The 25,563-nt window shown below is 43.7% G+C and overlaps 1 protein-coding gene across 3 annotated transcripts in view; it reads right to left on the minus strand.

The window, feature by feature from the left end:
- The window catches only part of ZDHHC13 (zinc finger DHHC-type palmitoyltransferase 13), a 127,269-nt gene that overhangs the window by 38,881 nt on the left and 62,825 nt on the right, over positions 1–25,563 (minus strand). The window contains exon 1 of one of the 3 annotated variants that reach the window (XM_033121292.1): positions 5,477–5,599. The exons of 1 other annotated variant lie outside the window; for it this stretch is intronic. In XM_033121292.1, the coding sequence (XP_032977183.1) occupies positions 5,477–5,503 (27 nt within the window). In that variant the 5' untranslated portion in view covers positions 5,504–5,599. Of the gene's footprint in view, positions 1–5,476; positions 5,600–25,563 lie in introns of those variants that run through there. One more of the 3 variants, XM_033121293.1, reaches the window with a different exon arrangement.

Below are 25,563 nucleotides of genomic sequence, written 5' to 3' on the forward strand. Positions count from 1 at the left end.
CTGATTTTAACTAAGTTACCCTCCCAAAATGGGCAAGTAGGTTAAACTGCAAAGTAGCCATGAATTGAGATAATAATAGCTAAGTACCAGCAAACAAGGAAATGGCAGAGCTGACACGTGTAGTCACAGCAGGTGCTCTTCATTAGTCACACGAAGTAAAAACAGTCTAATCTGATCTAACAAAAAGCCAGCTTCTCTCCAAAAATAACCAAAATTATCAAAAAGACTGATTTGAAGATTTATACGTACTATCTTTAATTCATAACCTTATATATTGAGTATATATTGAGCTATTAATTAATGAATATAATTTAGAGGGATACTGTCAAATCTTACAATAACATGCCCCTTGAAAATAAGAATTTGGCGACAGACTCCTGTCCCCTGTCCCCACACACATCAAACAGAGGGGGCAGAAGTTTTTCAGTCCCAGCCAACCACATGACACACAATCACCCCCATCAATGTGTAAGCTAGTGGGAAAAATTGCTAACAAGGACGGTAAAGAGCAATCGTCACTACCTGGACGATCTGGGCTGCGCAGCTGGAGCCCCGAGCTCCCAGCTAGCTTGCCCTGCTGTCCCATTCATCATTCCATTAACTTCAGAATACATGATACTTTACAAAAATGAAAATTTGTGATCCTGCTTTTCACATTATGGTGGCGTTTTACTCTAGGGGTGCCAGATCAAACTTGCTTTATTGCTAGAAGTTCATGATCAAAAAAGTTTAGAGACCACTGCTCTAAGTTATCTCTTTTGCTATAGATACCGTTCCTTCCCAAAATTGTACAAGAGCAACAGGTGAGAAAGGAGAGAGCCTGCTTTGGGGGAGGGTAACTTTGACGGGAGACAGTCCCATAAAGATGTGTAAGGAACACAACCATACAGTGTCACCATAAGGATTAAAGTAAAGTTTATGGCATGTCCTAAAAATTCTGCTTAGAAATTTCTCTCTAGTTACCAAAAAAATTTTTTTTATGGTATTCTCTAGTTGTTTCATTTTTACCACCTTGAAATGTAAACTACTTTGAGAACAAGGCCAAAGTCTTAGATTTCATGTTGGCTGTATGATGGTGGCTAATCATCTACACTATTTTTTGGCTTCAGTTTCTACATTTGTAAAATGGAAGGAGCAGGCCAATACAGCTATAAAGTTCCTTCCAACTCCATGTTGCATGGTCCTACGAGGAGCTGTTACAAAAGACATTACTGGCATGTGTGCTGGTAAAGACTTCACCACACAAACAAACACCCTTTTGGGCAGTAGAAGCTTAACTGCTGCTACATGGCTGCCTACTACATTAAGGGAACAGAACAGACTAAGCAAATCTCATGATGCCAGCGAACTCCCGAGTTTTCATTAATCATTCATTCAGAGAAATGTAAAGAACATCTACTACGTACCAATCACGGATAAAAGATGAATTACGGATAAAAGATGAATAAAAGACGATTCCTACTACAATCCATTCATTCATCAGATATTTCCTGAATGCCTACTATGTGCCAGGCACTATTCTAGACACAGGGATACGGCAGTGAACACAACAGACAAGACACCCTCAAAAAAAGGGAATAAAAAGGGATACTAAGAAAGAGTCATGTAGCTAGCTGCGTACTCTCCTCCACAGGGGATAACAAGATACTATGAAAATTATATAAAAGAGATATGGATACATCCGTGGTGATTTTAATAACAAAGCCCCCAAATTCTTTGATACTTCTCCATCAAGAGGAGAGGGTCTTCGTCCTTCCTCTCGAGTCCGAGCTCCGTGACTGCTTCAGTAACAAAATACTGCAGAAGTGATGCTCTGCTAGTTAGCAGGCCCAGGCCTGAGACACTGGCAGTTTCCTTTCTGTCCTATGAGACGCGCACTCTTGGAACCCAGCCACCATGCTGTGCAGAAGCCCAGGCACGTGTAGGGATCCCTGCTGAAAGTCAGCATCAACTGCCACACGTGAGTGAAGACACCACCAGATGACACCAGCCCCAGGTAACAGAGTCGTCCCAGTTTACGAGTCTTTCTAGCAGAAGCTCCATACATGGTGGGGCAGAAACAAACCATCCCTGCTATGCCCCGCCCCAACCTAATAAACAGTCCATGAGCATGGCAAGAACTAGTTCACATCACCCACTATGTTCTGGGGTGGCTTGTTACACAGCAACAGATAACAGGCACATCTTTAAGATATAAGAGATTAGGTATATAATAGTTTTCATACGAAGATATCATGAACTAAATTATTTTTCTCGATAGTAAAGAAATACTGTTAAAGTTACAATGGGATTACTTTAAGAGAAAAACAAAAATCTAGAAAACCATATACAACTCTAATGAGGGTCACTGTTCTGCCTCAAATAAAACAAAAAGAGAGACAGATCTGATGGACAGCCTTTAAAAAGTCTCATGCCATTTAACAGAAGTATCAGAGTTCAGTTCATTCATTGCACAATGATTTACAGAGCACCCACCAGAGCTAGGCACTGTTCTAGATGCTAGGCACACAGCAGTGAACATAAAAGATAAACATCACTTACTTTCAGTGGAAGAGACAAACAAGACAAAGAGATGTGTTAAATGGTATTAAATGCTGAGGAGAAATATAAAGCAAGAAAGGAGGCTAGGGAATGCTGCTAGTGGTGGTAATCATGGGGAGTCTTGCCACAATGAGGTGACATTTGTGTCAAAGAGATGAGGAAACAAGCCATGGGAGTATATTAGGAAAGAGTATTCCAGACAGAGCAAATAGTAAGTACAAAGGCCTTGAGGCCAGTGTGGCTGGGGCTGATTGAGCTAGTAAGAAAGTAATAAAAAACAAATGAAGTCAGAGAGGAAACGGGGAGCCAGGTGGCACAGGCGTACCTTGCAGACACTGGGGGTTTGGGTGCAGACCACTGCAGTAAGTGAATATCCCAATAAAGAGAGTCTCATGAATTTTTTCTTTTCCCAGTGCATACAAAAGTTATGTTCACACTATACTGTAATCTATTAACTGTGCAATAGGATGTCGAAAACAACAATGCACATACCTTAATTAAAAAATTCTTTATTGCTAACAAACGCTAACCATCCTGAGCCTTCAACGAGTCATAATCTTTCGGTTGGTGGAGGGTCTTACCCTCAGTATATAAAAAAGACAGTATCTGCGAAGCACAATAAAAGGCAATAAAACAAGGTAAGCCTGTATAAGCAAACTCCGGCAAAAACCCATCAGCTCTGACATTGGAATCAGGAGAACCAAATTCAGCCAGAGCAGGAAAGTTCTTGACTGCTTTGTTCACTGATTTATCCCCAGCACCTGTAACAGTCCCTAACACCTAGTGGCATGAATGAAGTCTTGGCTCTGTTACTTACAGAGACTTACAGCTATTAAACTCTTAACATATGACTGTAATTTTTGAGGCTCAGGCCTAAGCTCTAAAACTAGAATAATAATCCCTCCGCACCTCACAGGGATATAGTCAGGAGTAAGAATAGGGAACTATTTTGTAAACTGTAAAGCACAATATATATGTAAGATCTTTACAATACTGGAAAATTTAACAGCAATTATTATTAACAACAGTGATCTCTCTACCTGGCCCCATTAATTTCAACTTCTGAATCATTCTCTTCCTCCACCTGTCATGGAACCGGGCAGGGCTACCTTCCCTTCAGCACGACGGCGTGAACCTGAAGCACTTAAAAGCTTTTGTAAATGAGTGGCAGTAATTAAGATATGATAGTTACTCCTACCAACTTTTCCTTGAGATTCCCTGGGAAAAAAAATGAGACATAGTTCCCATGTGAAGATGCTACACCGTTTTGTAAAATTCAGTCAGCTGGCAAACCTATTTATTTTCCTGTCAAAACCCAAGAACACCTAATAAGAATGCCTTGATAACTCCCTACACGTCTTGTGCTGAAAGAGGGGAAGCGTGAGAATCACTCTTAAGACTAGAAAGACTTTTGTAAGAGGCCCTCTAACCCCATCATCTCAAACCGCTTGAACCCCACTATGGACAGAAAACACACTACCTAACTCACCCTAACTGGAGACAGCTAGTTTTCTCATCTGTATATGGGAATGGTGTCATCTTCTTAAGGATGCTTCAATTCTGTAATAAAATGATGCCTATAAAAGCATCTGGCATATGCCAACCACTCACTAAAAGTTGGCTGAGTCTGGATATTCTTCATTTCTTCAACAAACATTAAGTGAATAGCTACAATATGCCACTACCAGGCATTGGGAAAGGACCACAAACAGAAAGGACAAAAATCTTGTTCCCTTGGAGCTAACAGGTACCTTCAGTAACTTCCCCCACTATTCTGTACAGTTCTCTGGAACTACAACTGGCCTCTCCACAGAATACTGTATTTTGCTGTGTATAATGCTCATTTTGCCCAAATCTGTGAGGGGAAAAATAAGGATGCGCATTATACCTGGGTGGTACTAATTCCCTATCTATATAAATGTTTTTAATTCTTTTATTTATGTGTATGAGTTAAAAGTGTAACTCTAGACATCAAGAACGATATCCGGATGCAAAATAATATACCCTGGAATATGATAATTGGTTTTGCTGAACTTAGGATGCACTTGCTATGATGAAGAGTTCTTAGTCTTATCTGATGTGTAAATATTGTAAATTTGTTTCCAGTACATAAAATTTCTTGTACCTTGTATCTGTTCTTGTGTTTTGTAATTGTTACATAAAATGTCTTATGTTAAAAAATAAATGCCAAAATTCCTTTATGATATTAAAAAAAACAAGTACCTAAACGTAAACAAATAAAAATTTGAATTAAAAAATTAAAACGAAAGATTTTTTTCCCTGAAAGTTTGGGCCAAAAACGTAGGTGCATATTAGACAAGGGGGCACATTATACACGACAAAATACGGTCCCTCCTCCACCGCAGTCCCTCGGGCTTTTGCAGATACCTATCACCGTACCACCCCCTCACTCCCCTTTCTCCAACACAAACAGTCTCAATTCTTTCAAGAAGCAAGCAAGGATGTGGGAACAACAGCTAAAACAAAGCTGGATGGGGCGAAGGCGGGTGCCACGGCGCCTCGGCCGAAAAAAGCAATCAATAGAACCGCACAGACTCCAGCCCAAGGTCAGACGAGCTGGTCCAACTCAGGTGTGTCACCTGACACCTCTCCCAGGAACGGCCAGTCCCTTGCAGGCCCCACAGCGGTCCCTGCCGGACACAGCAGGTACCGGCCTCCGGGGGCGACCCGGCCCGCGGATGGAGGCTGGAGGGTTAGCAAAGGAACTCACCCCTCTGTCCTGGCCACTCCCTCCCGGTCACCTCAGAGAGAATTCCCAGCTTCATTCTCAGGGTTTCCAGGCTTCCCCCTCCCGGCCCAGGCCCCTCGGCCCCCGGAGGGCCCTCTGTGAGGTGCCTCAACCCACGCCTTCGTACCCCCACAGCCACTTCCTCTCTCCAGACCCCCAGGACAGCCAGCGCCCGGCCGCACTCACCTGAGATCCCAGACCCGGCCCCTCCATCTCCCCGGTGGCGGTGTAGACTAGGCAAAAGTAGCGACTGCAGCCCGCTCGCCAGCCCGCCTCACGCCGCCTCTATCCCACTTCCTGCTCGTGGCCCCGCCTCCGCCGCAGTCGCTAATTGCGCCCTGTGCCGTCAATCGGCCTCGAGAGAGCCAATCCCTGATCTCTTCTCGGCTGGAGGCGGGACTTTCTTGCCACCAGGGAGGCTAATGGAGAACCAAGAGTCGGAGGCCCCGCCCCCAGCCCGCCACCGCGGTACACTTCCAGCCCCAGGTCAGGACTGCAGTATTTGCCCAAGTGGATGTCCCCCTAATCTAGTGTTCTGTATAGGATCAGGCTGTTATTCCAACGTCAACCACCATCTACTGAGAGCTACTTATAGCTACTTAATAGCTAAATGACCTTGTGAAAATCTCTTTACCTCATTGTCGTCATCTATGAAATGGGGAAAATAAGGGTACCTACTTCACAGAATTGTCTGAAGGATTAAATGAGGAAAAAGGATATAAATCCTCTCAGCCAATATTTGACATATAATAAGGTATCAAAAAATGTTAACTATTAAAACATTTGCCACTCTCCACTTCTGCGACCTTCAGCAAGTCACTTCTACCAGCTGGGGTTCTGTTTTCTTCATACAAAACGGAAAACAAATGAGTTCCACAACTCAGGCTAGAGGAAGATTGAGCAAGAGCCTCCCACCTGCATTCCCCACTCCCGTTTACAGCCTGCACTGAAGGAGCTGGCATCTCAGTTCTGTTCAGCTCAAAGAATAGCTATGAAACTAGGGTAAGGCTTGGTCCTTACCCTTGGGGAGCTCCAGCCGGCAGTGGGTCTGTCCTATCTCAGCCCCCAGAAAACGCTGGAGCTTTTCTAGCCAAGCACTTAACACAGTCTTTATAATTTATTCCTTTATATATCTGTTGCCAAGCTGAATCAGATTAAGACCTTTAGAAGTTAAACTGGAAAAGAACTGAAAACATGATGACTCCCTTATTCTATAAAAATAATGCTGAATCATAAAATAAGTGTGTAGAAATCTAACAAAGTGCTGGTTTTTCCCATGATAAATACTATAATATAATAAAATTGTTAAAATTTTAAATTTTTACTACAGTTATTATAGCATCCCTGCCTATTGTACACACCAGCCATGAGTTGCCCCAGAAACCTACCCCATTTGAAGGTGAGAACCATGTCATATCCACCTCTGAACTGCCAGTGTCCAGCACAGCACTGGGACATGGAAAACACTCAGTACAATTTTACTGAGTGGATAGGCGCATGCATAAGTGTGTCGACATATATGATAACAATGAAGGACAAATTGCGTGACAAATAGAAGTGCAAGCAACTTCCTTGGAGAGCCAGAAGAGCAAGCAATTAATTTAGACAGGCTTGGATGAGGCATTGGGGAAGGCTTCACAGAGGAAAGAGCCTTCGAATGTGGTCATTTTGCTTAGCTAGTAAGAACTCTGTTTGTTGATCACTTACTACATATTAGCACCTATAATTGTGTTTTTGCATACATTATGTCTAATCTGGGAAATGGGTGTTATTTTTCCCATGTCCCAGAAGGAAAAAAAAAGTGAGATTCAGACTACCATAAACCCTAAGTCACTCCGCTGGTTAGTGGTGGAGAGAAGATTCAAATGCAGGTCTCTTACTGCAAAGTGCTTTGGCTGAAGTGGTTTGGTTGTTTCACTTTCAAGGACTGAATTAGAAGTTTTTGAATTTGAGGGAGGCTTAATATCTGCTATTTCAATGTTTCAGCACTGATAGCCTAATACTTCAGAAAATTTTGGAACAAATAAATTCTAATACTCTACTCTTTAGCAAAGCTCCTGCCCCCTCCCACCCCGCTCATTTGTTTTATGCCTCCACTGAGCTACTTCAGATTGGGATAAGTATATGCATAACTAATGGCAAACCCTCTGAAAATGCTTTTGGCTTACAGACATACCATAGTAGAATAACATGATGGGTGGGCGAACACTTCCTGGGCCCGAATCCTAGCGCCAGCACTGAGTACCTGTATGCTCTTAGGTGAGTTGCTCAATCTTTGTGCTTTAGTTTCCTCATCTGTAAAAATGGGACAATGGTATTTACTTCACAGGGCTGTCGAGGTAATTAAATGAGCTAATGTATGTAAAGTACTTAGAAGAGTGTTTGGTATACGATAGGCACTATATATGGTTTAGCTCTTCTCATCATCGTCATCATCCTCATCAGGATTGGGTGTTGGGGAGAGTACTGAATGGACCGGCTGAGTGGTGTCATGCAAATGGTTCAGGAGATTCAGCAGACTTGGCTCCTAGTCCTAATTTTGCCTTCATTTACTATACATCAATTTGCTAGGACTGTCAGACTAAAGTACCACAGACTGGGTGGCTTACAACAATGTAACGCTGGGGCCCAGCACCCAGCAGGCGAACGCAAGATACGGTGAGGCCAAAAAAAAAACAACAGAGTCATGGACAGGGGGTTCACAGGACTATATTCTTGATGGCGGCTGGTCGAGACACAAGAAGCAAACATCTGCCAGTATCCCCAAAAAGGGTCTTCCTGCACCACAGTCTCGGGGGCGGCCCAGGTGAGACACAGGAAGAAGGATCCACAAGATTTGCACCATCTGCACTTGCTAACATAGCCATGGCAGTTATAAGCATAGAGAATAGTGGCTGACGGCTAACAAGTTACAGCTGATGGCCAACTGGTTACATAAGTGCTTGCATGTGCAACCCAGCTCCTTTCCACATGAGATCGAGAGCCTGGAAACTGCTCTCTGGGAGTCGGTCCCGACAAACAGAAATTTATTTTCTCACAATTCTGGAATCCAGAAGTGCAAGATTGTGGTATTGGCAGGGTGGATTCTTCTGAGGCCTCTCTCCTTGGTTTATAGGTGTCTGTCTTCTCCCTGTGTCTTCATATGGTCTTTCCTGTGTGCAAATATGTGTCCTAATCTCTTCTTATAAGGACACAACTCATAGTTGATTAGGGTCTTCCCATATGACCTCATTTTAACTTTCCTCTTTAAAGACCCCACTTCCAAATACAGTCACATTCTGAGATACTACTGGGTACTAAGACTTCAACATATGAATGGGGTGGGGGGGGCGGGGGAAGTTCGGCTCATAACACTGTGTAACCCTGGGCAAATTACTTTCTCTCTTGGTGACAGTTTCATCATTTGTAAAATGAGGCTGAGAGTGGCAGTGAGAAGCACTAACCTCCATGGTCCCTCTCAGTTTTGATCATGTAATTTCCCCAGCTGAGACTAAGCTCTCCCTCTCCAATCCCCATATCACTTAAAAGAAAAAAATCTCTTTTGGATGACACTATTTCCCTCATTCTGCAAATATACACTATTGAGTTTCCACTATGTTTCAAGCAGCATTCAGCACTGGGGATTCAATGCTGAGCAAGACAAAAACACCTATCTTCTGGCTCCCTGAGGCTTACTGTCTGGCAGCAAGTGACAGACTTTAATCAAACAGCCTCACAAATACTGAACTCTCAGAGTCAGCCTTGCAGTTCTTGGGTAGATCCTGTTTCCTCTACTTGGCTGTGGGCTCTGGGCACACATGCATCTGAATGTCCCTCACCATGCTTTGCACAAGATCTGGCACATGCTAAAGCCTAAAAGAAGTACTGTCCAAACAAATGAACAAATGAATGAATACAGCTAAATTAATGGTTGACAAAAGGAAATCAAATGTGGTTCGGCTCCGTAAATCACCCTAGGGAGTGCTGACTTTACAATGTTTAACATTTCTTGGCTTTGAAAAAAAAAAATTCCACTTTAGGGTTTGCTATTCCCCACTGTCACACTATGGGCAGCAACTGACTTCATTTGGACAGAATTGTGATTCTGGCCTTGTTTCTTCTACGGCTCTGGAAAGGGTAGAGGCATTTTTTTGAAACAGGGCCTATGGTTGTAATTATTTCAACATTGACAACAAAATGAATGGAATGTCAAAAAACAAACAAACAACAACAGAAAAAAAACCCCTCACATCTGTCAGCACAGAGCTTGTCACAGATACCTGTCATGCAGGGTGGCATGCAGGGTCTCAGCTCCCGCTCCCCAAATAAGAACACAGGATATGGGAAAAAAAAAAAAAAAAGAACACAGGATATGGTGAGGCCAAAAAGGAACACCCACGGAGCCATAGACAGGGGAGTCATACCACTATAGTCTCACTGACAGCTAAGTTGGAGACACAGGAAGCAGGAGCCACACTCTCCACAACCTGCCATCCACTATCTCTCTGCCAACCAACCTCACTTGCTAGCCGCAATCCGCCGTGCTAACTGCAATCCTCACTTGCTAGCTCAGCCACCGTCTTCTTGTTAGCGCCCATTTGCTGCTAGCGTAGCCACAGCAGTTATATTAGTGGCCAATGGCTCACTGGTTACAGCTGATGTCCAACTAGCCACAGCAGATGGCCATCCAATCACAGTTGATGGCCATTTACTACCCAAGTGAGCACCTTTCCACCTGAGGGCGAGAGCCTGGAAACTGCACTCCTGGCTCTGTCCCCACACACCAGTTAGGAAACTCCAGTTGTGGCCACGCAGCAGCCTACCCGTCTGTCTCCTTGTACCTGCCCCTAAAGAAAGGAGAGACTGTGAGACGGATCCTTTCAGGGACTTTGCTTCACCTTTGTGTTTGCACCACATGTCTTCCTGTTTGGCCCCAAAAAGATGGCTGGTCAGCCAATGACGAGTGAGATTCCCCACGGGGTGGGGGTGGGGAAACTCAAGCCAGGCGCAGTTGAGTGGGAACCAACAGGAGAACCCACGGGTTCGTAGAGGTGGGCACAGCCCCCCACCTGCCCCCAGCTAAGGAGAGCCTGTGCTTCTGTGACTGCATTCCTTCCCAAAACCTGCAAGGGAAGAGATTCAATGATGTGCTCTCCATCTATTCATATGCATATAGGTTTTGTCCCTTGGGGAAGTACAAACATCCTGAGACTTACAGTTCTGCTGCCTGCAGGCAAGCGTGATTGGCTTGAATCAGTTTCCTATTATAGTGTATGGAATTCACAGATCTCGAGACTGACAAGCTTTATCCCCACCTAAATAATAAAAGCTAATGTGTAGGCCCCATTAGGCACCCCAGCCCAGACCATGAGGCTGCCGGTCCCTTGGCCCCGCTTAACTCTATTCATGGCTACTGTCTTTTCTTAACCCTGCGCCACCCTCCTCACTCCCCACAACCCTCGTTGCCTTGGACGCGACACCCAGTGCTCTCTGGTACCAAGTCAGCAGGGCTGGGGTGGGGATGAGTGCTCCATGGGACTACTTTGGGCAACAAATGTTTATTGAGCTCCTACTATGTGCCAGGACCAGGCTAAACCATATGAGTACAGTGGTGAACAGCACAGTCTCTTCTCTTCTGGAGTTCAAGTCTTTTGGGGAAGGCAAATATTGATAGAGATAGATAAATAGATTTTTAAAATAAAGAAGTAGAGACTATACATGCTAACAAGGAAAAGTGCCAAAAATATAACATAAGGACCCACTTTAGCCTGAGGGGATATAGTAGGATAGAGGGTCCTTTTCATAAATACATAACACTAGCTCAAAAGGACTTTTCCAATTTCCTGTATTTATAAATGGGGACACAGGCTCCAAAAGGGAAGTGACTTGTCCAGGATCAACCTGCAAGTTATTGGTGAAATACGGTTAGGGTAACTCTTCTGACCTGATCTTGGGCTATCTCACCAGCCTCAAGCAGCCTTAGCTTTCTAACTATAACCAACCTCACAGATTCTCAGGACTGGGGATTGCAGAACGGGGCAAGGGTTGCTTAGAAGTCTTGTTCAATCTCTTGTCTTCTATCTACGAAAAAGCTTCACAGTTAAAAAAAAAAGAAAGTGACCCTTTCATTTTATATACAAATCACCAAGATCTGGTAATGAGATACTTTAAGAACCACAATTAATATGGTTTGGATGAGGAGACCATGGTGTACATCTTTTATTTTACCTACTATATTAACCAGATTCGTGTGTGCGTGCGTGCGTGAGAGAGAGAGATGAAAGATATGAAGCAGGAAGTATTCCAGTATTTCTACTAGTTTTTTTCTATTTTGAGTCTTAGTCACCTCCTTGCAGTCACACATTTAAATACCAACTCCTACGGAAAATTTTCTGGATGTGTCTAAATTGTGACAGCAACACCCAGGACTGAGTAATAAATCTACCTTGACTCTAATAATAGGTGTGGCAAGACTCCCCTCTCCACCTTCTACATCCATCCATTACAGCTCTTTATTTATTCGTTCCCATCGCCATCTGGTCTCAGTGCTCCTAGAAGACCCTTAAATATCACTTCCTCAAAAGGCCTTCCTGGCCTCCTAGACCAGGTTAGGACCTCCTGTTAAATGTCCCCATAGCACCTGTAATTCTTCTAACAGCCCCCATGGAACATTACTGAATTTCCATTTTGAACATCTATCTTCTCTGCTTACTCTAAGCAGCTCTGGGAGCGCGGAACCTGGCCCTCACACATAGATCCATTCCCAATGCAGAGCCAGTCCCTGGCCCACGGAGCCGTTCAATATTCAGTTGTTGAATGAATAATCAACCCTATAATGATTCCTTTTTATTGATACCCTTGTGCCTAGCACATTTCAAAACCCAGGCTAAGTGCTCAAAAAATATTGAGTTCAGTTAAAGATTCCCATTTAGACTGAGACTCATAACATCCCTGTGAAACATGCAGAGAGAGAACTGGCATCTCACTTTCCAGACTGTGGCTTTGGGAGTTTCAGCAATTGCCCCACGGCATCAGGCTAGAGACTGTAGAAGAGCCCAGACCCAGCATAGCTGATGACAATGGCAGGACTATCCCTTGTGTGACAAGGCCGTTGCCTTGCCAGTACAGTCACTGACAAGAATTAAGTTCGGGGCTTAGGAATTAGCTACAAGTTCAGGGCCTTTCAAAACTTCATATACAGCTACTTTTTTCCAAAGGTATTTTCAGATTCCTACTTACTTGGGGGAATCAAGGTGAGACATGAATTTTAGAGACTCGCTTTCTGTGTACTCTTAGCAAGAAACCTTACCACTTTGGGCCTCTACTCTCTCATCTGTAAAATGCGTAATAGAACCTACTCCATAGAGTAGTCGTAAGGGTTAAATGAAAAACTGCATGTCATGTTCATATATATATATATATATATATATATATATATATATATATGTGTGTGTGTGTGTGTGTATGTGTGTGTGTGTGTGTACATTAAGTGCTGTATAAGTAAATTGGCTGTTACTAGAAAGAGAAAAAATAAACATGTGGGATAACATCAAACTATAAATTTTTTTCACAGCAAAGGAAACCATCAATAAAACAAAAAGGGATCCTACTGAATGGGAAAATATATTTGCCAATGATATATCTGATAAGGGGTTAATATCACAAATTTATAAAAAAACTCACTCAACTCAACTCCAAAAAAGCAAACAACCCAATTAAAAAATGGTCAGAGACATGAAGAGATATTTTTCTAAAGAGGACATACAGATGGCAAACAGACATATGAAAAAATGCTCAACCTCACTAACCATCAGAGAAATGCAAATAAAAACCACAATGAGATACTACTTCACCCCAGTCAAAATGGCTATCATCAATAAATCAACAAACAACAAGTGCTGGCGCGGATGTGGAGAAAAGGGAACGCTTGTGTACTGTTGGTGGGATTGCAGATTGGTGCAGCCACTATGTAAAACAGTATGGAGGTATCTCAAAAAGCTGAAAATGGAACTACCTTATGATCCGGCAATTCCACTCCTTGGTATCTGGAGAAATCCAAAACTCTAATTCAAAAAACTTTATGCACTCCTATGTTTATTGCAGCACTATACACAATAGCCAAGACGTGGAAACAACCGAAGTGCCCATCGGTAGATGACTGGATTAAGAAACTGTGGTACATTTATACAATGGAGTATTACGCAGCCATAAAGAAGAAAGAGATCTTACCATTTGCAACAACATGGATGGACCTAGAGAACATTATGTTAAGTGAAATAGGTCAGACAGAGAAAGATAAGTACCATATGATCTCACTTATATGCGGAATCTAAAGAAAAGAATAAGTGAATGAACTAATCAGAAACAGTTCTGGAGACAAAGAGGAAAAACTGAGGGTTGCTAGATGGGCGGGGGAGTGGGGGTAAGGGGTAAGGTGAGGGGATTAGAAAACAATCAGTAACCACAAGATGGCCACAGGGTTTTGAAAATTAACCTGGGGAACGTAATCAATAATGTTGTAAAGATTTTGTAGGGTATCCGATAGACACTTGTCTCATTAGGGAGATCACCTCAGGGATGATGTAGATGCCTGATCACTGCACTGTACACCTGAAGCTGAACAATAATGAATGTCAACTACAAGTTTATATATATATACATATACATATATATATATATATGTATATGTATGTACTTACAAGAAGCGGAGTACGGCATTAGGAATAGAGACAGTGGAAATGTAATGGCTGTGAGCGATGTCAGAGGGAGAGTGGATGGGGGAGGGGGTTCACACAGTGTAAGGGATATAAATGATAAACGTCTAAGTATTACTTTGTCTTGTGCACCTGAAACAAATTAAAAAAAAAAGATTGGCTGTTACTAGGTACAAAGGCAACTGAGGAAAACTGAGATATTTGGGAAAACTCAGCCTTAACTTTGATCAGGACCCAACTCTGGAATATTCATGACTTTATAGAAAATTGACCAAAAGTTCCACTGGCCAAAATTTATTCCTTGTTTCAACAAGGACATTGGTTGGTGACATTTAATAGGAGTTGTTGTTCTTCTCTTTCCACCACCACCCTGTCCCCCACACTAAACTATTTGTGGTAATGGGAAAAGCTTCATGTCCCTCAGCGATGCCGTGACCAGAGGACAAGACACTGGTTAAATCTGTTAAATCTGCTGTCAGCTGCTGCCTGTCGGGCTCCAATTATAGTGACAAAATAGTGTCCATGGTAACTGGCCAAGCTGGCTTCTTGTGATCCAAGTTGTTCAAGAACATAGAAGGGACCATGGGAGGCCAAATTGGTTAACTCTCATCTCAGTTTCTAAATGAAAGAATTCCACTCTGCTTTGGATAGATGGTGAATCCATACAGAATCTGGATTTCCCAAGCTGAAGACACTGAGGTCATTCCCAAGGCCACTGAGTTCATAATGAATCCGACCACTGGAGGTGTGGATTGTCAGCAAGGGCAGCAGGTGCGATGGCAGGAGAAACATAACACTGAATAAGATGACCGAGTGAAATTCTGCCACTCCCTTGAACCTTCTGTGGCTCCCTATTGCCTGCTGTAAAGTCCTCTATGGGACTGGAGTTGAGCACTGAGACTCCCTCAGAAACCAAGGAAGCCATAGTCACTATTTTCCCTCTTTTGTCTCTGTGCTTCTGGACATCTGTCCTGTTCTTTCTGTAAAGCAGGGCCCTCTGGTTACTTACAGTTCCTGCTTCCCCACAACTTCTGCTTGCACATGACACTGATGTCTGCCTTGACTGTATAAGATTTTATAGGCCCAGCACACGCTACCTGTTTGTCACTATCTCTATGTCTCTTCATTCAGACTATTGAGAGAATCCACTTGGTGGTTATTAATGGCTTAAGTGGCCCTTGGTGGTTAATTTTTAATGGCTTAGGTGGCCCTCAGTCACTTATCTACCCTGACCAGTCAGCTGTGACAGAGTAGCTTGTTTTTGCCATAATTACCAAGAGATTTAGATGGGGAAAATTCACAGAGATGGGAACCTACATCACCTGAAATTCCATGAATCAGAGACTCATTTACCTTTACAAGTAAACACCTTCGGCAAGACGTGTTAGTTTCCTAGGGCTGCCATAACAAAACACCAGACTGGATGACCTAAAAGAACAGAAATTTATTCCCTTGCAGTTTTGCAGGCTGGAGGTCCCAAATCAAGGTGTCAGCAGGATCACACTCTCTCTGAAGGCTCTAGGGGAGGGTCCTTCCTTGCCTCCTGCTAGCTTCTGAGGGTTGCAGGGAACCCTTGTTGCTTCTTGGTTTGTGGGTACATCACTCAGTCTCTTCCTCCTTCCTAGCATTCTCCCTGTGTGTCTCTCTCTGTGTCCAAATGTCCCGCTCCTTATAAAGACAGTCATTGGATTAGGGCCCAGCCTGATCCAGTATGAGGTCATTTTAAGTTGACTACATCTTCAAAGTAAGATCATGTTCACAGGTGCCAGGGGTTAGAACTTCAGTGTATCTTTCTGAGGGACACAATTCAACACATAACAGAGGGTAAGGACAGTGAGGAGAATTAGTTTAATCCCTAGGCGTCCATCTGACAGGTCCTGTGAGAATAGTTTGGACGTGGGAGTAGGCAGACACGAGCTAGAGGTAAATCTGAGACTAGAGGCACTTCCTGGAGGGAGAGGCCAGGGTGGGGTGTGATAATGAGGGACTTTGGACAACCAGGAGGCAGTGAAGGAAACTGGGTTACTGGGGAGCTGGGGAACAAAACATCAGGAAATGAGAGAAGATGGGCTTTACTTATTTCAAAACATGGCCCAGGACCCACTGAGAGGGGGTCCAAAGCCAACTCGGGAATCCAAAGCAAAAGCCAACTCACCATAAAACCTAGGAGAGTGTCTGGTAAACAATAGGTACTTAGGGGAATTTAGTGAGAGAGGGAGAGGCAGACAAAGAAGGAAGAGGCTGAGGAGGAAGAGGAGAAAGATTAGCTGTGTTGTGCAAAACCGTGGTCCTGGCGCTGGAGTGACCGCTGTCCACTACATCCGTCAGCACTCGGCTAGAACGGCACTTGTCTCACTGTATTGGAACCTCCTATTTACCTGTTCATCTCTGCCTCCAATCCGTGACTCTGTGTCCTTTCTGTTCACCACTGCATCCCGGGGGCCAGCACAGAGCCCACGCGTAGGAGGCACGCAACGAATGCATAATGATTATACACGTGTGCGGCAGCGGAGCTTGTCAGGAGCCCTGTCCTAAGGCCTGGTGTGGCACGGTTGGGAGGAACAGAGGAGAAAAAGCTGTAAATTGGAAGTTAACCCAGGGCATCATGGTTCCTAATTTCACTTATTCACGCGATTCATTTTCAAATTCCACACATTCCTGCTCCTTCAGGACTGGTTCAGGAACAGAGCGGTCCACAGTCCCCTTTGAGGGAGGCAGCAACGGTGGAGTCCAGGGCACAGGAACTCAGATGGCTTGAGGCTATGGAGGCCACACATACCTCAATCAGAAAGAGCTCTCAGGACTGGAACGTCCCCAGGGGGGGATAGATCAGAAAGGAGAATCAAGACAGGTAACCTAAAGCCAGGGCGCCAGTAGCCAGGCCTCCAGCTATTTTCAGAGCTGGGTCACAGACCCACAGGGGGCCTGAGGCAAGAGCAGGCCTTTCCCTGGCTCAACTTCCTCTTCCATCAGCCAATACCACTAGCAGCCTGCGAAGGAGATGTGTGGGACAGGGAAAGGAGCTGGGCCAGGAGTCAGGAGGTCCAGCTTTCAAGTCTACATGGCCAGTTGCTGGTTGCATGGCCGCTGGCGAGACATTGAATCTCTGTAGGCCTTAGTTTCCTCATCTGCAAATGGAATTTTGGCCACAACACACATGAATAGCTCTTAGGAATATGTGCCATGGAAATATCATCTGTGTAGTTTCTCATATGCCACAGACCAGAAAGAAGGAAGTCTTGGCCTCCAAGACCAAATTAGTTTGATCCCAACTCCAAATATCTATGGCCACTTATAGATGATTCTCCTCACGGTGAAGGACAAACTGGACTCCTGCCTCGGGAAGGAAGAAACAGTTCCATTCGTTACCTTAGCACAAAACCTGGGGTAATGCACCCCTGAGCAGGGCACAAGGAGACTGGAAGTGCCAGCAAGTTGCCTCCCAGACAAGATAGACTAGATGCCTCCCATTCTGTACTCTTGTCAGACCCTCATCTCAGGCCCCATCCGGCTCCTTTTCCTCAAGCAATTCACTTAGAGTCTGAGGCAGAATATTAATCAGTAAAAATATTTTCAACCAAACAGAGTAGTCTTAATTGGATAAAAATGGAGTACTTTTTAAATGATAAACAAGAAACTGAAAACTCTGGAAAAGTTTGAGACAGAGTAAAATGCTTAAAGATGCAGAAATGTTTGCAAAACGTTCCTATGTATTATCGATACATGGTTTTGTGGTTTCTCTTTTACAACCAGTGTGTCATTTTGACTTAATTTTTAAAAATCAATTCATCATCTGGAGTTGACCTGGAATCTTCGGTTAGTCTGGCAAGCATTTTAACTTCAGGAAATGGGGTGGATAGAAAGCAAGCTGTAATTTCATAGTCATAGGCTCTTTAAAAACCTTCCACCCATTCTGCCCCCTGAGTCAGGATTCTCTCACTCGCCATTTCCCTTAAAAGATATTGTCATTATCTCTTTGAATGCCCACACTGCCTTCTATCATTTTGGTTACACTGAGCAGAACTTAACCTCACTATAACAGGTGACTCTGTTTCTGACTAACGAGTCCACAAAAATTCCAATGAATTCTCTCTTTTACCTCACAGCCTATTAGATATTTGAATGAATAATGACGCCACTAAGCGTGCTGTCCTTCTGGTTAAACATCCCCATTTGTCTCAACCATTCTTCCATTGGTGTAGAGACAATGTGGAGGAAATGCTGCTATTCGGGGAGCCAGGCAGAGGTAGCTTTACACGCTTGCCAAGTAGTTCTGTACCCTTGGCCTAGTCATACAATCTTTCTAGAATTCCACTGCTGTGTTGTAAGGTTGTGAACAAGACCAAATGAGAGAATGTGTGTAAAACATTTGATGTGGTGTGTGCCTCATGGGGGGTGCTTTGTATGATGGTAGGTGCCATTATTGTTATGGGACTAGGGAAAATTTGTTTGCAATCACTCTTCCTCAGGAGAATTGTACATAAAATAAGGAATAGGGTTGAGATATCTAGAGGTGAAAAGAAAACTGGAGTTGCTATGGCCTGGCTAAGGGAGCTGGGTGAGATGGACATGGAGTCAAAAAGGGGTGAAAAGTCCAGTCACAGGAGGCCAAAAAAGATTCTGTAAAATGAAGATGAAAATGTCTACTTTGTAGTGACTGACATCATGGGGAACAAATTATAGAGTGTATGGGAAAGTGCTTAGTAGAATAAATGCTCCCCTGTGCTCCCAGAACACTTGGTACTTCACCTCCTTGTATTATAACAATCTGTCAGTGTGTCTATTTCTCCCTGCAGACTGTAAGTTCATGGTGGTGGGGAAATGTTGGGCTTTTTCTGCCCAGTTCCCTCCTTCCACTGGAGCAGTATCTCTCTCTCATCCCAGGTGGCTCAGGTGGCGTTGTCAATGTCAGTACCCTGCCTGCTGTGAGTCGTAGGGCTGAGTCTATGAGCCACTCCTCACTGGTCAAGATACTCCATCCATTTGTCCAGAGGGATTGGTCCAAGGAGGAGAGGGACATATGGCCCAACCAGAGTCCTTCCTTGTAATTTGACATATGGATGCTGCAAAAGACAAGTTTCTTTCTTTTGAAGTAGAAGCTTTAAGAATATTAGCTTGACGTTAATTTATTTACTCAACAACTATTTATTGAGGGCCTAAATATCATTCAGGATTAGAAGTATGCAGCCATGAGAAAGTATACCTCTCTAGATATTTTAAACAGTAGGAATTTAACATAGAAAAGTGACTCTGCAGTGTTGGAAACGTTGAGAAAAAAATGGGCTTTGAGTGAACCCAGATCTTAGTAACTGCTGGAAGAAGCTGCCAACCCTAAGAGTGGGAGAACAACAGGGTGGAGATGGAGTTTCCAGAGCCCTGAACTGGGAGGAGGGGAGGCGGGGCTGGTGCTTTGAGCCGCAGAGGTTTCCAAAGGTGGCCAGTGCTAAAACCATGGTGGGGACACTGTGTGCTGATCATGGGACCATGTTGGAGAGTTACTTAGGCTCTGAGGAAGAAGGTCCACCTATAGGTACTAGAAGTACCAGAAGTACCTATTGCTCTCTGTACCTGCTGGAGGGATGCTAATAGAAGTTTGAAGTAGGAAAAGAACCTCTTCTCTCTTTCTCTTTTCCTATCTTATACCAGTGTCTAATTGACAGAGCCTGTCTGAGAAAGCCTGGTGGTAAAACAGCCTGAGGAATGCAGTTGCAGGGTCCAAGCCTCCCGAACATACATAACAGAACAAAGCAGAGTGGAAATACGGGCTGAGAGCAGTCAGGCAAAAGATCAGCCAATGTGCTATATACTAGATCTTGTTCTAGGGGCTAGAGTTACAGCAGTAAGCAAGACCGAAAAAAACCCCGCTCTCCAGGAACACACTTCTAAGGAGGAAAGATGGACAATAAAGAAGAAAGCCTAAAACAAACAAGATAATGCAGCAGGATGCAAAGTGTTACTTGGTCTTGGTGCAGGTCCCTAGAAGCTGAGTATGACATAAGGATTGATATACAAGTGATTTATTAAGGGCGTGATCTCAGGAACACCTGTCAGGGAGTGAGGGGATATGGTGCTTCATCATATGTCATCTTGGCTGGACTACCGTGACCAGTTGTTTAGTCAAACACTAGTCCAGCTGTTGCTGTAAAGGTTTTTTGTGGGTTTTTTTTTTTAATGTGATTAACATTTATAGTCAGTTGACTTTAAGTAAAATGGATGACCCTATATTTATATGTAGAGCATATAAATATATAGGGTGGGTGGGCCTCATCCAATCAGCTGAAGGCCTTAAGAGCAAAGACGAAGGTTTCCCAAAGAAGAAAGAATTCTGCCTCCAGACTGCAATTACATGAGTCAATTCCTTAACATCTCTCTCACATTCTCATCTCTCTCTCTCCCTCTCTCTGTCTCCCCGTATGTATATGTAATATATACTGTATATATAAATATATTTACATAAAAGTTTAAAAAAATTAAAATATATATATATATATATATATATATATATATATATATATATATATATATATTTCCTATTGGTTTTGTTTCTCTGGAGAACCTGACTAATACAGGGAGGGGTGAAGAAGCAGAGCAAGGATGTGATTTCGGCAGTCTGGTCTCAGCCATATGGCATGGAGATCTCTGGAGTGAGTGTACATTGCACCACAGATTTGGCTGTGCCTTGAGGCAAAGGAGTTGGGCTTTGTTTGTCTGCAACAATCAGTCCCTAGGGAATCCTCCGGAGAAGGGTGTGGGTGCGAGGTACACATATACTTCAACTACTGAAAATTTTTTTCCTTTCCATTTGTTAAGTTCATCATATTTTAATTCCTGAGGGTGTCAGACTCTGGGAGGAATATTATATCATTCCTCCATCATCTATTGACAAACTAGAGAGATTTCTTTAATTAGAAAACTACCTGTGGGTCTTTAGGGACATGAAGCTTGGCTTAAAGACTTAGGGTTCTGGTTTCGGGTTCCAGCTTGGCTAACTCACTGTGTGATCTTTACAAAAGTGCTTGCCTGCTTTAAACTTTGCTTCCTGGGTATACCAGAGAGCTAGCTAGGACAGTAAAAAGTTCTGCTCAATCTACTTCCTTCACTTAGACCCCCACACCCCTGCCCTTTGTTACTATTAGGTAGTAAATGACACTTCTGGAAGCTTCCCTGATCTCTCCAGGAAGTGATGCACTTCCTTCTCTTTCCTCTCTTAGAGAACACATCCTGCATGCTCCTTTGTTATTACATTATTATTGCATTAGCTCCCAACGAACTCTTCACTTTGCCCATGACCAACCATTCCTGGGATTGAGAGGTTTCCTGGGGCATGGAACTTTTCAATGTAAAACTGAGGCTAATTGTCACCATGCTTTTCTTTGTCCCCCTGTGTAGAGCACATAAAATATACTATAAACAAGGTTGTTGTTGGATTGAGGTTTGCAAAACAAGTTGTTTACTAGTAGGGACACCGTGAGCCAAGAATATGGCCACACATGTGTGAGACAGATTAGAGTGAAGTAAAAGTAAACATGTTTATGTATAGAGCATATACGTGAAGGTAGACATGTTTATGTTATGTGTGAAACTGAGCATAACAAAACTGAGTGACAAACGCATTCACCAAAACAACTTTTGGTTATCACCTAAGAAGCAAACAAGTCCACAAGGAAAAGAGGATAAAAGCAGAACTCGAGAGCAGTGCCATGAGTACTCTGACTGGGCGCTCTGGCTCAGACCCTCTGCGAGGTGCACGCCGCAATAATCCGGGACTCTCCGACGTTCTTCCTGCAAGACCAGCTCGCCTCAGACGTGTCGTGGGCTCGGTCATCTCTCCCAGACCAGGAACCTTCTCCACCCCGATTGACTCTGGGACTTAGTTCATTACTAATTCTATTTATCTTGTATAACCTATGGTGCTTACCAGAGCTTTGGCCTCTGGAGGGACGTTGGTTCCCAAATAAAGCTGTGTTGCTCACTCTATCTGAACCTGGGTTCCCCAATCGCATCACGAGTACCACGCAGGGACGTAGGGCCCGGCCGAGAGGTTAATGTCCCCTTGACTTTCAGGAAGAGACTGAAATGTGGCGGCTGCCCTTCCAGGCGCTCGCGACACCCCCACCAACAAGTCCCTGCAGATATGGAATCCTGTCCTGCTCAACCTGTTTTTTCCTGCACAGTTTAATACATAAAGCAGGTGCTTAATTGGATTTGTTGGGGTCAAGAAATAATGCCTTTTTTTCCTCCACCCAAGTACAGACACATTAAGAGAGACACACACACAAGTCAAACACATAAAGATAAAAATGCCACCTTTATTAGTGACAAAAACTGATCTTAGAGAAAGGGGTTTAGGTCTGCTAGCCAAACGGCTTCCAATACTCCACTTCCTTAATTAGAGACTTACCCAGTCACAGTTTCTGGTGGTCCTGAACCACTGCAAGCATTGGAGTGTCTGGGCACTTGGATTGGAACAGAAGGGGTGTTCCCTGCAGGCAGGCAAATCCCAAAGGGAAGAACAAGAGGCTGAGCTGAGTGTGCAAATCTTGGCTCCCAAACTCTCTTGTTAGATATTAGGTTGGTGCAAAAGTACTTGAGGTTTAACAGGTTAAAAATAATTGCAAAAACTGCAATTACTTTTGTACCAACTAATAAGACGCTACTCCTCCCTTCAGGATAGGGGACAAAAATGGACAGGGAGGAGTAGAGAAAAACCAGACGTGTTATTTCAACCTCCCTCCACATGAAACCACAAAGCCAAGAAAAAGGAGAATTTCCAAAAGGATTGGTTGAATGGATGACTCAACAAATAATGTTACTAACGCTCATTCTTCACCTACCGTGTGATCATGTGTTGGGGACCTGGAGCTGTGGCTGGGTAGAGACCCTCTGCCAAGCACTGTCGTCACCAGGCCTGCCACCAAGGCCCCAAGTGTGGAGGGGACAATGGACAACAGCATGCTGATCACTTGCTGAGATACCGCTCAACTTCTGACTTAACCACAGGAGTCTCTTTTTAAGCCGTCCCTCTGTACCCAGCTGGCATGGATTTCAGCGGCTATACCTCCCCAGGGCTTGTCACGGTCACACTGAGGAAGTAATCATCATTTTTTCAGGACTTTGCAGCTAGTAAATTACCCAGTCTCAAAAACAGGATGCACCCCCCCTCCCCAGCCCTTTGCTGGATCAAATACTGCATTTGCTTAGGAGGGAAGTGTTTGGTGTTGTGAGGTGGTAGAGAAGGTATACGATGCATCAGCTCAAGTGGTGTTCCTTTAGAGTTTCTGTATATAAAGACAGTGGTAAATGGAGGTAATATTAAGGCAGAGTTTAGTTAAGCTCTGGCTTAACTGAAGGGCTACTGAAGTCTTGCTCAAACCCACCTGTTCTGGTCGCAACTTGAAACTTGATTCCCAAGGGTAACTGGGGAGGACTTCATAAGCCTGATCAACACACCCTAAACAGTCCTTTTTTTCCTTACCCAGCCAAGTATGAAATGTCCAGGTTCTTAATCCCGTCCAACAAATGCCTGTTAAAGATTTCCTTGATTCCGCAAGTGCATCAGGAAGGCTGGAGAGGAGGATTTGGCTTTGACAAGGCAAGCTGTGTATGTCCTAGGAGGCCGTCTGGTCAAAGGGAAAGGGCCGAGGCCTAGGAGTAAGATTTCTACCACCTGTCAACTCACTATAGACCACTGAACTTAAGTTCTCTAAGCCTCAGTTTCCTTATCTGTGAAATGGGCTGTGCTGGGGCTGGATTCAGTACCTTCAGCCCAAGCAGAGCACCTACAACTATTGGCTGGCCACCAGGGATGTCCAGCCTGGTGAAATTCTTCACTGAGGTTCTTTTGACAGTGATTTTTCTGATTGCTCTATGTCTTCTGCATCTTCTTGCAGCAGGTGTTTTCTCCGGAGTGTGCGTGTGTAGAATATTTCTTTTTAAAAGTGGCACAGTGACTCACAATTTAATATCTGCATTGTGATTACCTATGACAGCCATCTTCTGAATATTAATATTCAAAACCTCTCCCAAGTCATATTTCATAACCTCCCCAATGCACACCATCCATGAATAAGATTTCATTATTAAGAATTTCATTTCTCATAATGGATTTTTTTTTTTACTAATTTAGGATCCATGGGCAATGTGCTGAGATGACATGATTTATTGCTTCCAGTTTGCTGGCCTTGGGTACTAATTCTGCCCGAATACTAATTTTATGGCAGGCTGAACTTCTCTTTCTTTATCATCTTCTTCCCAAAGAAGGAAAAACTGCAACCCTAGTACCTTCAAAACAAACAAACAAACAAAAAACACCCCCAGAATGTAGAGGTAAACCTTTCCCTTAAAAGGAAAGGCTCACATTTGTTCAAAATGCTATTATCCCATCCATGGGCGACTGAAGATGGACTAAAGAAAACATCAGACAAATAACTGTTCTGGTGGGAAATGGAGCAGACTGATTAATTCTTAATTAATATCCATGTAGAGTAAACATCCTTTAATACTAAACATCTAAGCTTGGTCTTAATAGGCATTAGATTCCTATTGAAGCATTAGGTTCCTAAGTATGCTTTAAACACGTTTGCTATAATGGAGGTCTTTCCTATTGACAACGAAATATGTATGTGGAAATACATATTAACTTGTTACATGATACATGTGCATGTGTTATGTTCCAGAGCTCAGAAAGACTGTGAAAAGAGGGAAAATTAATATTTACTGAGTGTATTATAATAGTTTCCTGTGGCTGCTGTAACAAATTACCACAAACGTGGTGGCTTAAAATAACAGAAAGTTATTCTCTCACAGTCTGGGGGCCAGAAATCCAAAACCAGTATCACTGCGCTGAAAAGAAGGTTTGAGCAGGGCTGCACGCCCTCCAGAGGCTCTAGAGAAGAATCCATTCCTTCTCACTTCCAACTTCTGGTGGTCGTCAGCATTCCTTGGCTTGTGGACACGTCTCCAAACCTCTCTCTGCTCTGTCTTCGCATCCCCTTCTCCTCTGTGTGTATGAAATCTCGCTCTGCCTCCCTCTTACAAGTGAACATACGAGTGCATTTAGGGCCCAGTCGGGAAATCCAGAATAATCTCCCCACCTCAAATCCTTCACTTAATGATATCTGCAAAGACCCCCATGCCTATTTTTTTGCCATCTAAGGGAACATTCACAGATTCCAGGGATTAGGACATGGGTATCTTTTGGAGGGCCATTTTCTGCCTCCCACACTGAGCATTTACTCGGTACAGTTTCCTACCTGTGTTGTATACCTGTACCTCCTCCGTCTACGAGCAACATGCAGTCGGAAACAACCCTGGGCCGGGAATCAGGACACCTGAGTCCTGTAACTCACCAGCACAGGTGCCATCACTCCTTTTCTGTGCTCATAGCAGACATCACTCGTGAGCACAGCACTAGCTTTCGCTGAACCCCTGGACTTGACCTCAGAACCTCAATACAGTGTTCCAGAAAATCAATGTGAGTTGAAGCCTATTTGCCACCTCTATCCGGAACCCTCAGTTTCCTCATGCATAAAATGGGAATACTCCCTGCAAATCTACCTCCTAAGGATAGTGGAAGGATCA

The sequence above is a fragment of the Rhinolophus ferrumequinum genome, chromosome 11 (genome assembly GCF_004115265.2).
Source record: "Rhinolophus ferrumequinum isolate MPI-CBG mRhiFer1 chromosome 11, mRhiFer1_v1.p, whole genome shotgun sequence".
Taxonomy (NCBI): Eukaryota; Metazoa; Chordata; class Mammalia; order Chiroptera; family Rhinolophidae; genus Rhinolophus; species Rhinolophus ferrumequinum.